Raw genomic sequence first — 14,056 nt, 5'->3', positions numbered from 1 at the left:
GACATCATCCACTCTTCAAATTGAAGGTTTAAACCGAGAGAGAAAGAGAAACCCCATAACAGAGAATCTTTTCAATAAAGGGGGAACTGGGCACTTTGACATTAAACCCACATTTGCAATCAGGAAACAGAAAATGTTTCTAAGTATAGCTAAAGAAAAAGAACCAGATCTTCAGCTTGGTGTGAAATGGGAAACTGGCAGTTTACATCAGCCAAAATCTGTTTCAGAAGCATTCACTTGTGATCGTATTTTAATTTGCACAGTAAAAGTGGAACTGAATCATATGTACAGCAAAAGAAATCTGCCATACTAAGCCATGATTAAGTGACACAATTTAAGTGTCCCCAACCTCACACTTGATTGCTATAAATGTGGAGTTTCAAAAAATGCCTTCTCCTTCTCTGTCCCACAGACCAATTTCTTAAAAGTGCAAGAGCTAACAGAGATGTGGAATCAGTAAAAGACAGTGTCATGAAGTTGAATGCAGAGCATGAGAGATGCATTGTTTGTCCAAGTTTGACACTCTATACACAGCCATTCCCAAAACATCCCACAGGAAGGTAACTGAGAACATGATTTGAAGGATCTAAACAGACAGCTAAAATGCTGATCAGAGACCTCTGGCTGTGCTAATGAACAGAGCTGGGGAGGAGCTTTCTACAGTTAACATAATTCATACATTCTTTTCAGTGTCCACTGGAAAGATGTGAACAGGACTGTGCCTGACCTGGAAACTGACACACAGAGGCAAGTGTAACAACTATTCCTCATTGGAGAACAGGATCAGGTATCTCTTGAATTTTCTGAGTGCAGAACTGACCTCTGGCACCCGAAGTAGAAGTTTATTGTAGTTTGCAACTGCCCAAGATAAACAGTAGAGTTAAACTTTCACTGGTTTTTAACCACAACACTTGCTCCAAGAATATGCATGGCTAAAGCGTATATGAACATCTAAGCATGGAAAGAAGCATGAATACACAATTGCATCAGCTTTTAAAAAATTAATGCCAGGAGCCTAGAAGTTCACCAAAACCACTGGAAGGATTCCATGATTTTGGCTTGTCATTCTGGCTGCCAGCTGAAGCCATGGAAAAACTAATAAATACTATTTACAAGAGAAGGGGTAGGGAGCTCTTGTGTGAGAAATTGGCACAAACTGAACATGGCTTTTAGATCTGGTTCAGCCGGCACCACTTCCTCATGCGAACGAGACCCAAACGAAGGGTGAACTGAGAGTGACCTCTTTTCTTGCAGGAAGGTAGCCACACAAGGGGATGCTGGCGACTGCTTTGCACATGATCGTACAAAGGAAGGGAGATGCAAGGCAGGGATAGACGAGGAAAAGCATTCATCATGGGCAGTCTCACATGCCTGGGGTCTTTTCATGCCTTCCTCAACAACCCCCACTAATTCACTGCTTGGAAGCTGGAGAGGCCTCAGCCTAGAAAATGCTGCACTGTCTTCAGAGGGACAACCCTGCTCAGCACTGAACAGAACTTGCATTTGCTGGTCTGCTTGGTTATTTAAATGCCCTCTTTTGTCCAAGAATTTCCCTGCCTACTTTATACTCACACCAACCCTCTTAGCTAGGCTGAGAGAGAATTGGCCCATGGGCCCACGTCTGCCCAGTGAACGTGGCACAGAGTGATCTGAAAAATGCTCTAACTACACCACCATCCTGGCTGGAATTTGTCTGAATCTCCATTTATTATCAAGAGGGGTTCCAAAGGGGTTTGTGTGGTGTGTGTGCGCTTGGGATGTCCTTCCTCGTAGTCAAGTCACACAAAAATTAGCTTTAATGGCTGAAGGATATGGGGTCCTAATAATCCACTCTCCATATTATCAATGTCTATTCTACGCTATGCCACAGGGAAGGTAAGAAAAGGATCCTGTGGGCCCATTTATAGCAACATGAAAACATACATACAGCTGAAAGTTACTTGATCGACGGAGACAACAGCACCCTCCCACTTGCCAAGGCTTCATCTAAAGAACTGAAGTTTCTTCCATTCCCTCTCAGTTAAAAGACAGATGGATGAAAACCTGCTGCAATGCAAGTCCAAGCTTTTCCATTTGTAAAGAGAAATGTCACAATGAGGTGAAGATAATCCTGTACCTGCTCATACCTCTGACATTAACAAAATCAGTGATGAAAACTGCTCAACTGGCGCTTTCTTCAGGTTACACTACACATCTCAGTGATGAACATGGGGGGACCTTTTCCTGGAATGCCAAAGTGTTTTGCCAGAACTGGATTCAATGTCCATTCCAACCTTCATCATAATCATATGATATTATTACAGTTCAATTCTCCTAGTGAGGGAAAAATATACGTTTCTTGTAGTTATATTTCTATTTCTCCTATCTTGAAATTGTGCTTCTGCTTCACCATGCGGGAATATAATAATTAAAAACAAATGATTGCTGAAGCATTAATGAGAATTGCTACCTCATGGTGACATTTCCCTGTAAAAAGAAAAAAAAGCCTGTGGAAAGTCACCCTTCATCCACCCACAGGAGGCAGATTCTGGCTGAATCTAGACACTGTTTGTCCCTTTTTACACATTGCATAACATGGTAAAAGCAGAGACAAGACATCTGCCGTAGCTTCAGTGAGGTGAGGTCACACTCTGCAATTCAACTGGGAGACGTGGCTGCTCCACCCTGCTCCACCGACAACACCTCCCCAGCACTGGCTGCTTGCGATCCTTCTCCCTGGGTGTAGGAGGAAAAAAGATTTGTGGGGCAAGGGCCGGGGGGGTGGGGACCGGAAATGCCGGCCAAAGCCATTTCCTTGCAGGCAAATGAAGAACTCAGATGAATGCTCCTTCTTGCTCTTTGTGCTACAGACAGTGATGAGTTTGTTTCACCTTCGGCTGGAAAGATGATGACAGGATAAGAACAAAAATGTTCCTTTGTGTGTATGCACACGTGCACATTTGATTCTTTTTCTTATTAAGAAGTAGCATTGACTCGTCTGTCAATTTCGATGATCTTTAGTGTTTCATTTGCCTCCAGCTCTGAGTTGACTCTGTAACCAGAGGGAGGGGAAGAAGTCAGGGTACAACACAACGGCAGTGTATGCAAACAAGCCACGCAGGTGGTTTCCAATGGCTGTTACGAATGCCTGCACCAGCTCCTCCATACAGTACCAAGATCGCTGCCTGATACTTGCTTAACTAGTGATGCCAGGATTTGAACCTGGGACCTTCCCGCTGCAAAGCACGTGCTCTGTATGGGGACACAGCACTGAGTCAGGTGGACGTCTTGTAGCTGCTTATCTGAAATGAAGTCCCATTGAACACAAGGGAAATTACTTCTGAGTAGATTTGCATAAAGTTGCACTATTAATAGGTGCCCTCCAGTTGTGCCGGACTGCAGGCTAGTTGGGAAAGATGGGAGTTATAGTCCAGCACATCTGCAGAGCAACAGGCTGGGAAAGACCGGGATGCACTGGGAGTTATAGGCCTTTCTTTTTCTCCAAACGTGCATAAGATGGTGCCTTGAAAATATTTTTCTAACTAACAAGTTGCCCTCAGCAACTTAGATCTTATTTTAAATGCATTATTGCTTTCAATTCAAGTGCTTATAAAAATGGCAAATTTACCCTTCCCAGCTATATGGCAAATTGAGGGGGCTCTTAAGGAAATGCTACCTGGGACATAGTGCACCTAACATCTAAAACCAAGGAGATTACGTTGCCCTGCCATCCTCTGGCACCACTGCTTCTCCTCACAGGAAAATAGCTGCAGCTTTAAAATTCGCATTCAGCTACTCAGTGCCTGCAGGATTCCAATGGCCGCCCTGAGATAGACTTGCTGGAAGAGAGAAGAGCAGTTTTGCTGACCCCACATGGCTGGCCAGAGGTGGCTTCCAAGTCTCTGGGCTTTCCTGCGAGTGCTTTCCATCCTATTGGATGAACACTCCCTAGCAACAGTGATACATGCTCTGGTAACTTCCCGCTTGGATTACTGCAACGCCCTCTACGTGGGGCTGCCCTTGAAAATGGTTCAGATACTGCAACTGGTGCAGAATAGAGCTGCCAGGCTGCTGACGGGGACCGGTCTTTACTCTCACATAACACTGGTCCTCCACCAGCTCCACTGGCTTCCAGTTGAAGTCTGGGCCCAATTCAAGGTGCTGGTTTTGACCTATAAAGCCCTAAATGGCTTGGGACCAGGATACCTGAAGGAACGTCTCTTTCCTTATATGCCCTCACACCCCTTAAGATCTATGAGAGAAGCCCTACTCTGGGAACCCTCTCTAAGAGAGGTAAAAAGGTCATCAACTAGGAGTAGGGCCTTCTCTGCTGTGGCACCCAGACTCTGGAATGTACTCCCCAGAGAGGTACAGCCGGTGCCAAGTTTATACTCATTTCAGCACCAGGCCAAAACCTTTTTATTTAAACAATACTTTAAACTCTAATAGTTTTTAAGTTTAGTTGCTCTGTTTGGTTTATTGTTTTGTTCTGTTTTATTATTGAAATTCTTGTTTTAATTGTCCTCTTAAATATTGTGAGCTGTCCTGAGATCTTGTATAACAGGAAGGCGCATATACATACTGCAGCAGCTGTGCGCTATTGCCATTCACGGCAACAGTGGCTGTTTTCCCTGCAGCAAATGAGCCACCATACAGCCCTTCCACTTCTCTGTGCCCCACACCCAGTCCAGAAACGCGCAAGAGGCCGCTGAACCACACGCCGGCTCCCCCTCCCTCACCACTCCCTCACCTGTGCGGCTGCAGCCCCACCAGCATGGACTTCTCCAGCCTCGTTTCGTTGCCTATCGTGATCTCCGTGACTTGGTCGTGCTGTGACATGGGCACAGACTCCAGAGACAGGGCGGAAAGCTTGGAGGCCTCCAGGTGCCTGTCCCGGCCAGCGCTGCGGTCCAAGAAGGGCTGCTCCTCCAGCGCGTGAGGCCCCTCGTAGGTCAGCAGGCTCCTTGACCGCACTGGGCACAAAGAGGGAGGAAGACGGGGCAGAAGCAAGCTGAGCCGTAAAGGATGGCCCATCAGCAGGGAAGAAAACCCACTAGGGCTCATGGATTCCAACCAATGAACTCACAACTGCCTATATGGAGTTAGAGAAACTTAAGCAAGCCTTCCCAACCTTCCACCCTCCAGCTAAGTTGGACTAGATAGGAACTATGTCCTGGCACATCTGGAGGGTGCCAAGCTGGAGAAGACCTAGGCAGCTCAACACAATCTATCATCATCTGTGAGTCTTCAAGTTGTCCTTCACAGCTGTCCTACTCCTGCACTGATCCTGGGATCTTCTGCACGCAAAGCATTTGCTCTCTGCAGCACGTCCCTTGAAGGGAAATCCACTGCTGGGCTGAGATGTGCTGCCCATATACTCCTGGAGAAGTCGGGGAGTGCTCTGCTTTCCCCAGCCCTGAGCATCTCCTTTCCAGATAATCCAGGGGCTGGAGCGGGGTCTCCGCCTGCAGAGCATTTGCTGTACTGTGCAGTCAGCCCTTTCTCTACATGGTGTTCAGACTGGACCTCTTCAAGTCTCAGAAGTCAGCCTGCTCTTGAAAAGGACCGTCCACCCCTCGCCTCCTGCCCAGCTGCCTCTGCATCTCATTAGGAAGCTCCTCGTGCAGCCAGCAATGACCCCAAAGCTGCAAAAGGGGAGCTGGAAGTGGAGTTCCAAAGCGGGAGTTGTCAAAATGGGTGCCAGGAACTCAGCAGGTCCAGAAAGCGAGGTCCAGTTCCCCCCTGATGAGGCAACTCTTTCCTGCACGGCCCCATTGAAGCAGAAAGGAGAACTTACCTCCAATTACTCCCCCCCATCATTATCCTACCAAGCCATTTCCTAAGGACCTCTGGTTTCCTAGGCAAAGTGTGTCTTATTTAGCTGCAGGGTACAAGCTTCTCCCAACCCCAGCTGTTGTGGGTTGGGTGGGGATGACCGCCGCCATCATGCACCTGGGGACCCAAGGCTGGGAGAGGCTGTTGGAGCGGGGAGGGAGGGCGCTTCCCACTCACCTATAGAGGCTGTGTATGATTCTGGCGTGGAATGCTGGGGCGGCAGGGCTGCCTTTGTGATGGAGGAATTAGGCCCGTAACTCTGCGGGAAGCTGCCCAAAATAATTGCGAAGCATAACACCACCACCTGGCAGGAAAAAAGAAAAGCGTATGCAACAATTTACAAAGCACAATAAAACCAAACCTGGTTGTCTGAATACAATCCAGGAGAGCTCATACTGAAACCAACCCCGAGGTGCAGCTCTCATTCGATGGGATGCTTGTAACTAGAAGCACAGCGGCAGTGAAGCTCCAGTTTAACAAGGAACTCATTGGCATGAGTAGGGCAGTCCTGGAAGCTCTGCAGCCATTCTGCTCAGGCAAACCACTTGCTTGCAAAACTCAAAAGGTAAGAAATCCATCTCGGCTAGACTAGACTGTGACGTGAATTTCAATGTTGTTTCATAACATCACAGCGGGCGCTTCCTGCGTGGCTTGTGCTGATGGACACACCGGTGTTTAAAAAAGAGCCTAACAGGATATTCTTGAAACCCAAAACCTCGTGTGGGGTGGGTGTGGCGGGGGGGGGGGAGATGGGTACATGGACAGGGACATCTGTTCCAAAACCATTTCTCCTCTTGGATGAATGCAGCAAGAAGGAAGCAGAAGCCCTTCCCATTTCCATCGAATGCAGAAAGCCAGCCCAGAAGCAGGTGGTACCAATTCTCTGGGAACGATACCACTTCATAATGCAGCTGAAGGAAATGTGTGGCTGAACGTGCCCTGCCCAAGGAGAGCCAGTACATCAGCGGGGAGGCCTTTCCGGCCAGCCAGGGCATGCACTTTCAAAAAAAACTCAGATGAGTTTTTTCCATGCAGAAGAACTGAAATGCGTTACCACTCCTTAATTTAAAACACACATAAGCATGTGATTCTGGGAAGGGAAAATGCATACAGGAAATGCTGGGCAATCATCTTAGGTGGGGGTTTAATGTACCAATTTTCTTCACCCATTTTAGAGCTTTTAGTGCCATTTTAGAGCTTCTCGGTCCCAGGGAACCGGAGTCTGCCAGCCCACCAGGGCAAGCACTGCATTCCAGGAGCCCCGACAAGAGACAAGGCTCCCGTCTTCCATGCCATTCCCATCACGACGTGTCCCATGCCTCCCACACAGAAAGAACGGAGTGGCAGAGCAAACAGCAATTTTCTCCACCCAGTTCTCACTTGGCAATCATCTTAATATGTAGAAGGTCACAGGACCAAACCAAATGGGCCAGCCTTCATGCAGTTAGCAATTATGCAAATAAAGCATTTTTTAAATGCATGGAGGCTCATGATCCTGAGTGGGAGTAAGGGCCTTGCTCCCACCAAGGTTCCAGTCTAGACCAGCCCCCTCCCGCCACGGCTGCTACTTCGTTCGAAAAGGAAAAAATCCACAGAACTGCATGAACGGTGCCGTGCCCCACGTGACCACCATCGAGCAGAGAAATGCTGGCGGGACTGCAGAGCCCTGGCGAGCTGTAGGAGCACTTTGCCCACTGTGCCGTGGCCACTGCAGCCAAGCTGCCGGAGCGAAGAGCAGACAAGCGCAGGCCCCAGAGGAGGCCCTTGACGCGTGGCCTCACCATGAGACAGGTCCCCGTTTGTGTGCTGGCGGCTTTGCACGAGCGCGACACTTTGCCTGCCACCACGGCTTGGAGCCTCTGCAGCTGCTGCAGGAGTGTTCTGAAAGGAGAGAAGGGCCAGAGGAATCAGTACGCAGCAGCAGCCGACGCAAATCCACCCTGCTTCGGACCAAATCTGTTCCTACAGGGTCCACCCAGATGCCTCTAGGGAGCCCCCAAAAACAAAGGCTGCTTCTGGTACCAGGCCATAATAATAACCACCAAGACTTCAAGCCTTATTCCCCATGAACTTCGTATTCATCTATATATTCATAGCCCAGCTATTGTCCTGCACAGAACCCAAGATGCAGTCCTCACAACGACCCTGTAAGGTAGGTTAGACTGAAAGTCAGTGATGGGCCCAAGTCGCCCACTGTGCTACATGGCCGAGTGGGGGTCTAGAACCTGGAGCTCCCAAGTTCCAGGTCAACTCTCTAACCCCTGTGCCTTTTCAAGTCATTTCCTGGGTTGCTAATGGAAGATGTGGTACCAGACAAATTCACGTTAAGAATTTGCCTGTCATTCATCAATTCTTACTCTCGTCCTTGTGCTCTGCCAGGCCTATATGGTAAGTTAAGAATTTAATCCATTTGGGGCTAATGATATTCATGTATGCACATACATAGTTATTATATTTCAGTCTGGGTTGCTGGAAGGCCTGAACTGTATAGAACAGAGGAAGCCAACAGTTGAGCAATGGTCCAGATCCAATCCTTCCACAGTTTATCAAGCGCCCAGAGAACCTATGGCTTTGTTCACAAGAAAAAGGAACACATTTTCAAGTTGCAGGAAATATGTATGCTCTGCTCTCTAAAGCGTTTTTTATATGCAGAGTATCATATTTTATATGCAGAGTACCAGGATCTATGCATACAATTAACATGATTCTCCAACAGATGAAGAAAGGGAACAACTACTATTACCTTCTTATTGTTTTAAAAAGAGAAAATATTGAAATCTGGTTGTAGGACGTTCATTTGCAGAAGTATCTTGAGAACTGAATGTATATAGGCCTGTCTTTGGATTTTTTTTAAAGTTTCTCTAATTATGCACTAAATGAATTCAAGGACTCTAGAAGTTCAGGCTTAAATTAGTACCCAGAATGATCCCAGAAGCATCACTTCTTAAAATTATGAAATAACATTACACTCAAGAGACTATAGATAAAAAATGGAGGGGGTTATGTGGGTGCTGTTCTTTCCTCTTCATTTTTTCAAGACCAGGCAACTCATTCTCACCAAGCAAGGCTACCTGAGATATTTCGTCAACGACTAAGTAAACTTCACGAGCAAATGGAAGTGACAAAGACCAGACTCCAGCTTTTTCTTTAAAGCTGAAAGCAGCTGGGAAGAAAATGTTTTTAGCAGAGAAAAGAGGAAAGGAGGAGTAGTGTTATCTATTTCCGGCCTGCCATTTCACTAGCCCAAATCATCCACACCCACTACTCTACTCCACTACCCTTGCACAATTTCGCACACGTTTACCTGTGTTTTGTTCATGTGAAGGTAATTTAGAGCGGACAAATGGTGGGTGGTGGAAAGGCAAAATTGATGCTTGCCACTTCTCGACTCAAAATGCCCCCTGCATCTACTATTCTTTTAGGGAAAAAGCTGCCTGACCGTCTCTCAGATGCCAGGACTGATACTTGCACTGAATTGTCTGAATCCAGTCCATCCATCATTCAAAGCTTTTTTTCAAGAGGGCCATCTTGGTCTTGCTTGGTTATAAAAGGCCTCCATCAGCTCAGTATCTGCTTCTCTGCGGAGCTCTTCCAGGCTCTACAAACCCCAGTGCTTAGGTTTACTGCCTGCTCTGTGCTTCCACTACTGGACGACTCCTGCTGATGGGCAGCCCTCCCTGGCTTTGCTCAAATTCCTGTGAGGCTTGTGGCTTGGTTGGAACAAATAAAAAGGCAAACAAAGCCCACTGGCTTGATTTGTAGGGGCTGAATCAGGAGGGGCAGGTCAAAAGCCCACGGCTGCCTGCCTTTGAGGAAACCCGCATATATGGCTTATTAAGAACCTACACCACAACTCACACCTTTTGACTGCAGCAAATTGCAGCTGTGGTACCAGCAACCACCCCACTGAACAGAGTCATAGTGGAGTGGCAAAGCCACATGTCTGCATGCAGAAGATCCTAAGTTTGTCTCCTGGCATTTCTGGCTGGGGAGGAGAGCAGGATCCTGCCTGAAACCCTGGAGAATGGCTGCCAGTCCATGTCAACAGTTCCAAGCTAAATGGACCAAGGGCCTGACTCCATAGGGGGCAGATTCCCATGATCTTTCCACTGCACTAAATAATTAGAAACACAGGCCCATTGGCTCAGGGGTCAAGCACTTGCATGCATGCAGGAGCTCCCAGGATGGATTGATGGCATCTCCAATTTTTAAAAGATCAGGCAAAAAGTGATGGTGAAAATGTACTGATCTCCTCCCAAACAGAATACAAAATTCTGGGCCAGATACATACAGTAAGTCATCTGGTTGTGAGAGCTTCTGACATTCCTAAAATATTCACAGCCTATCATCCAGTCAATAAGAAGAAACTGAAATGACAGCTCACGTGCCTGATTATGGCAACCCCCCACTGCAGGATAAAAGTTCTTTCCAACTCCATTTGGGCATAAAAGATGGGGGTGGAGTTAACTCACGGACAAAAGCCTCACTCTCCCAAGAGGGAAGGCGCCTTCTGGTTTATTAATAACATTCCATTTTGGCAACTGTCTGCTGAAAATGGAAGGGGTAAGTTGAGTGTGGAATCATGAAAAGACACACTCTCTCACACACAAGCATGTGGATGACACAGTAAAAGTCTCCGGTTATTCCTCTTATTGAAGGTCACAAAGGCTTTGGTGAACCAGACACGTCCACACTGATTTGCAGAGGGAATTTACTTGTGATCTGTTTTAACATGGTCGCTATTGTACTTAGCTGCACGGGTGTGCTTAATAAGGTGCAGAGCGGACAAATGAGACATACCCTGTTTAGGAGACTTACAACTGGTGTTCAACAAACAAGTGTGAACCCTTGGACAAAATGCTTGACTTCAACTTGGAGACCTGGGTTCAAATTTCCTTCCAGGCCTGAAGTGCACAGGGTGGTCTTGGTACTGTCATAGTCTAGTCTACCTCACAGAGTTGCTGTGTGGATAAAATGGAATAATTCTATCCACTAATACATCTCTTCCTTCGAGGTGCAAGGGAGCATGGAACCATAGATTCCTAGAGTTTGGAAGGGCCTCCACCATCCTCTAACCAACTCCCACCAATGAGAGGAATCCACTGCTACAACGGCCCTGTCAGATGGCCATCTGCTAGAAAACTTTCCAAAAGTTCGCCATTTTCTTTTCTGCTGCTAAACAGTTTGCAACATCAAAGGTCACCACGAAGTGCTCTCCTAGCACAGTGAGCTATTTCTCAGTGGAACATACTGCCTGAGGAACTGGAGGTTTCCCTTCATAGGGACTTTGCAAACAGTCTAGATGTCTCACCTGAGTGTGAGTGTGTGTGTGAGCACTTTTCCTTATCACCTGCATACAATTCTGCATTGGCCTGGGGTTGGACTGGATGACCTTTCCAACTTCAGAATTCTGTGGTACTACAATCTCTAGCACCTTGAACAGATGCAAGGAAATCACCCTCAGCAATTGCAAAGGACTGATATAAGAGAAACAGGAATGCGCCAGCAAGAGAAAATCAGACAAGAAGTACGTAGGGTGATAAGGAAGCCTTCAGGGGGAGGCAAGGGCAGATGACTGATACCGATTCTCTGCCCAGTGCTCAGCCAAGGCACTCAGTGAAGCTAAATGGTGGGAGATTTGGACAGATAAAGGCAAGCACTTCTTCTCACCCTTGAATTGCAGAATTCCTTGTCACAAGAGGTAGTGATGGCCACCAACTTGGACATCTTTACAGTGGAACTGGACATGGCCAGTAGCTGTCCACTGCTACTGGCCATGATGGCAATATGCGCCCTGCCGATTCAGAGGCAGCACAGCCATTGAAACCTTCTGCAGGAGACGGTTGTAGCAGGACAGAGTTATTGCCCGCACGTTCCGCTTGTGGGCTTCCTAAAAGCTGGTCATGAAACTAAGCCAGATACTGGGTTCAACAGAACTTTGATCTGATCCAGCAGGGCTCTTTTTCCCCTGCTAAGCTATTCGTGCATTTCCATCCCATCTGGTTTGTCCCTGAGAAACCTGAATGTACTTAAATTATCTGAAAATCAAAGTCAGGTGACATAAGCTTGAGGACGTTTTATGCAAGTTCCAAGAGCATCTAACAAGCTCCGAAGTTAAGCAAGCCTTCCATTTTTGTTATACACAGTGACCTGATGCCCTAGAGGTATGTCATGATGGACAGCGAGAGAAGGATGGAAAGTTGTGTCCCCTCAGTGTAGATTTCCCTAGATGACTCTGAATCACATGCTATTTAAAAAAGAACAGGACGGTAACCCTTCTTTCATTTAGTTCATAAACGGCATTGAACCTGCCTACTTCTTTTAAGAACAGTATCTTGATTACTCTCCTACTCAGAGAAAATCCCAGAGTCCAGTGGTGCATCGGCAATTAGGAATGACAACTCAGCTCATCATGGGAAAGAAGAGTAAATTGTAAGTGGCAAGGTATCTTCACCTTAGGGAAAACTTTTATTGCTGCTATCTGGAGTTGCACTGCAATTTAAATTTATGCCATTTGGGTCCATCCTAATTTATGTATACCCAGGGAGTACTTTTCCTGAAGCTGGTGCCCTCCAAATCCAATGGATGACACTCCCATCATTCCCAGAATGGCCATGTTGGCTGGAGATAATGGGAGGTGTACAACTGCAGCTCTGGAGAGCACTAGGTTGGGCCAGGCTGATGCTGAATGCCTGCCACACATCAAACTGGTGTGTATAGGCACAGTCTTGATGGTATACATGGCTCTGCTACTCTGTGATGTGCAAAACGATCCAAACTGGGGGTCACTTGGGGAAATTAATCACTTGGGGAAATTTCTTGCATCCCGCTTGCTTGCGCAGTACGTTGTGCAACCGGAGGGTGTTTTCATGCACAGATGACACAGGGCGGATGAGGGTGATTGTGCACCACACAGAAAAGAGCAAACCAAAAAATGCAAGTTGTATTTACATCAATGTTACCATGAACACAAATATGTCTGCAGTGTGTTTAATGAGGAGCTGGCTGGAGCAGGGGGTCAGACTAGATGGCCCGGAAGACCCCTTCTGACTCACGCTGTTTCTATGTTATCAAAGGCTGATCAGGTTTTCAATCCATAGTTCGATGGGTGAAAAACCTGTGAGGATGTGTGGGGGAGGGATGAGGTAGAGTTTGAAAATTATATTCCGGTAGAGTCAATCCCAGTAAAACCCCCAAAAGCAAGGTCTGTAGTCTTTAAATAGGAATGGAAAAGATAGGAGCTTCCCATTTAAAACAGGCCTCTGAATACCTTATTAGCAAATCACAATCCAAGTATTTTTAATATGTCAATGGACAGTCAATTAAATAAAAAATGACTAGCTTTTCACAGATCAATGTCTTAAAATGGAAGCACATTTTGCACTTTGCAACACTTTGCAAAGGCTCTGTGAAGACCCTAGAGAGAAATCTGGAGGAAAAGTTACTCTCAAGCTTGTTTGTTTAAAACTTTTATATCCCTGCCGCTACTGAGGTCTTGGGATGGCCTTTTAATAAACAGTAAGTTAACCAACAGAAGTTACTGCTCACTGTCAGACAGAAAAAGAGAAGCGATCTTTAATATAAATCTTTCTCTAACCAACTGGAAAACTGATGTACAAACCCAAAAAAGAGGTCTTTTAAAAAGCCACTCAAGTTAATTGGTACAGGACAGGACAGCCTTTCCTAACCTAGTGGTCTCTAAGTGTTTTCAACAATTCCCAGCATTTCTGGCCATAAGACAGATGGGAGTAAGGCAGATGGGAGTTGAAGTCCAAAAGATATAGACAGTCAAGCTTCCATATAGCCTGAAGTGCCTGATCCTGCCTCAACTTGGAAGCTAAGCAGGGTCAGGCCTGGTTGAAATTTGGATGGGTGACTTAAATGTTGTGAACTGCCCAAAGGCTTCTGCTATGGGCAGTATAGAAATGTAATGCAATTATAATAAGAACGAGGGCACCAGGTTGGGGAAGGCTGGCTACATAAGGAATACTGATGCTTCTTTCAAGGGCTAGTTCAGCAGCTTAGGAAGCGGCTCACTGCCCAAGCAGCCCAGCCCAGTCTGCTACAGCTGGCAGCCACTCTCCAGTCTCCGACACAGGTCTGGCCCTTCTCATCACCTGCAGTCTGGCTTCTGTGTAGCTGGAAATGCGAAGGATTGCAACACGGGACCATCTGCATGCAACGCACGTGCTCTGCAGGGAAGACCCAGGAGACGAGCGGTGCCTTAGCTGTCCCAGCCAGC

At 46.8% G+C, this 14,056-nt stretch overlaps 1 protein-coding gene across 1 annotated transcript in view; it reads right to left on the bottom strand.

Annotated features, from left to right (window-relative positions):
• Window positions 1-232: 232 nt before the first annotated feature.
• The window catches only part of CREB3L2 (cAMP responsive element binding protein 3 like 2), a 78,922-nt gene continuing 65,098 nt past the window's right edge, over window positions 233-14,056 (bottom strand). The window contains exons 9-12 of the mRNA XM_044441329.1: window positions 7,596-7,695; window positions 5,992-6,118; window positions 4,730-4,952; window positions 233-3,031 (exon numbers count right to left, since the gene is read on the bottom strand). Coding sequence (XP_044297264.1) covers window positions 2,956-3,031; window positions 4,730-4,952; window positions 5,992-6,118; window positions 7,596-7,695 — 526 coding nt within the window. The 3' untranslated portion in view covers window positions 233-2,955. The remainder of the gene's footprint in view (window positions 3,032-4,729; window positions 4,953-5,991; window positions 6,119-7,595; window positions 7,696-14,056) is intronic.

The sequence above is a fragment of the Varanus komodoensis genome, unplaced genomic scaffold (genome assembly GCF_004798865.1).
Source record: "Varanus komodoensis strain SLA01 unplaced genomic scaffold, ASM479886v1 scaffold39, whole genome shotgun sequence".
In the NCBI taxonomy this organism is placed as follows: domain Eukaryota; kingdom Metazoa; phylum Chordata; class Lepidosauria; order Squamata; family Varanidae; genus Varanus; species Varanus komodoensis.
Note: the sequence above shows the minus strand (reverse complement) of the source record. Positions and strands in the feature narration are given on the sequence as shown.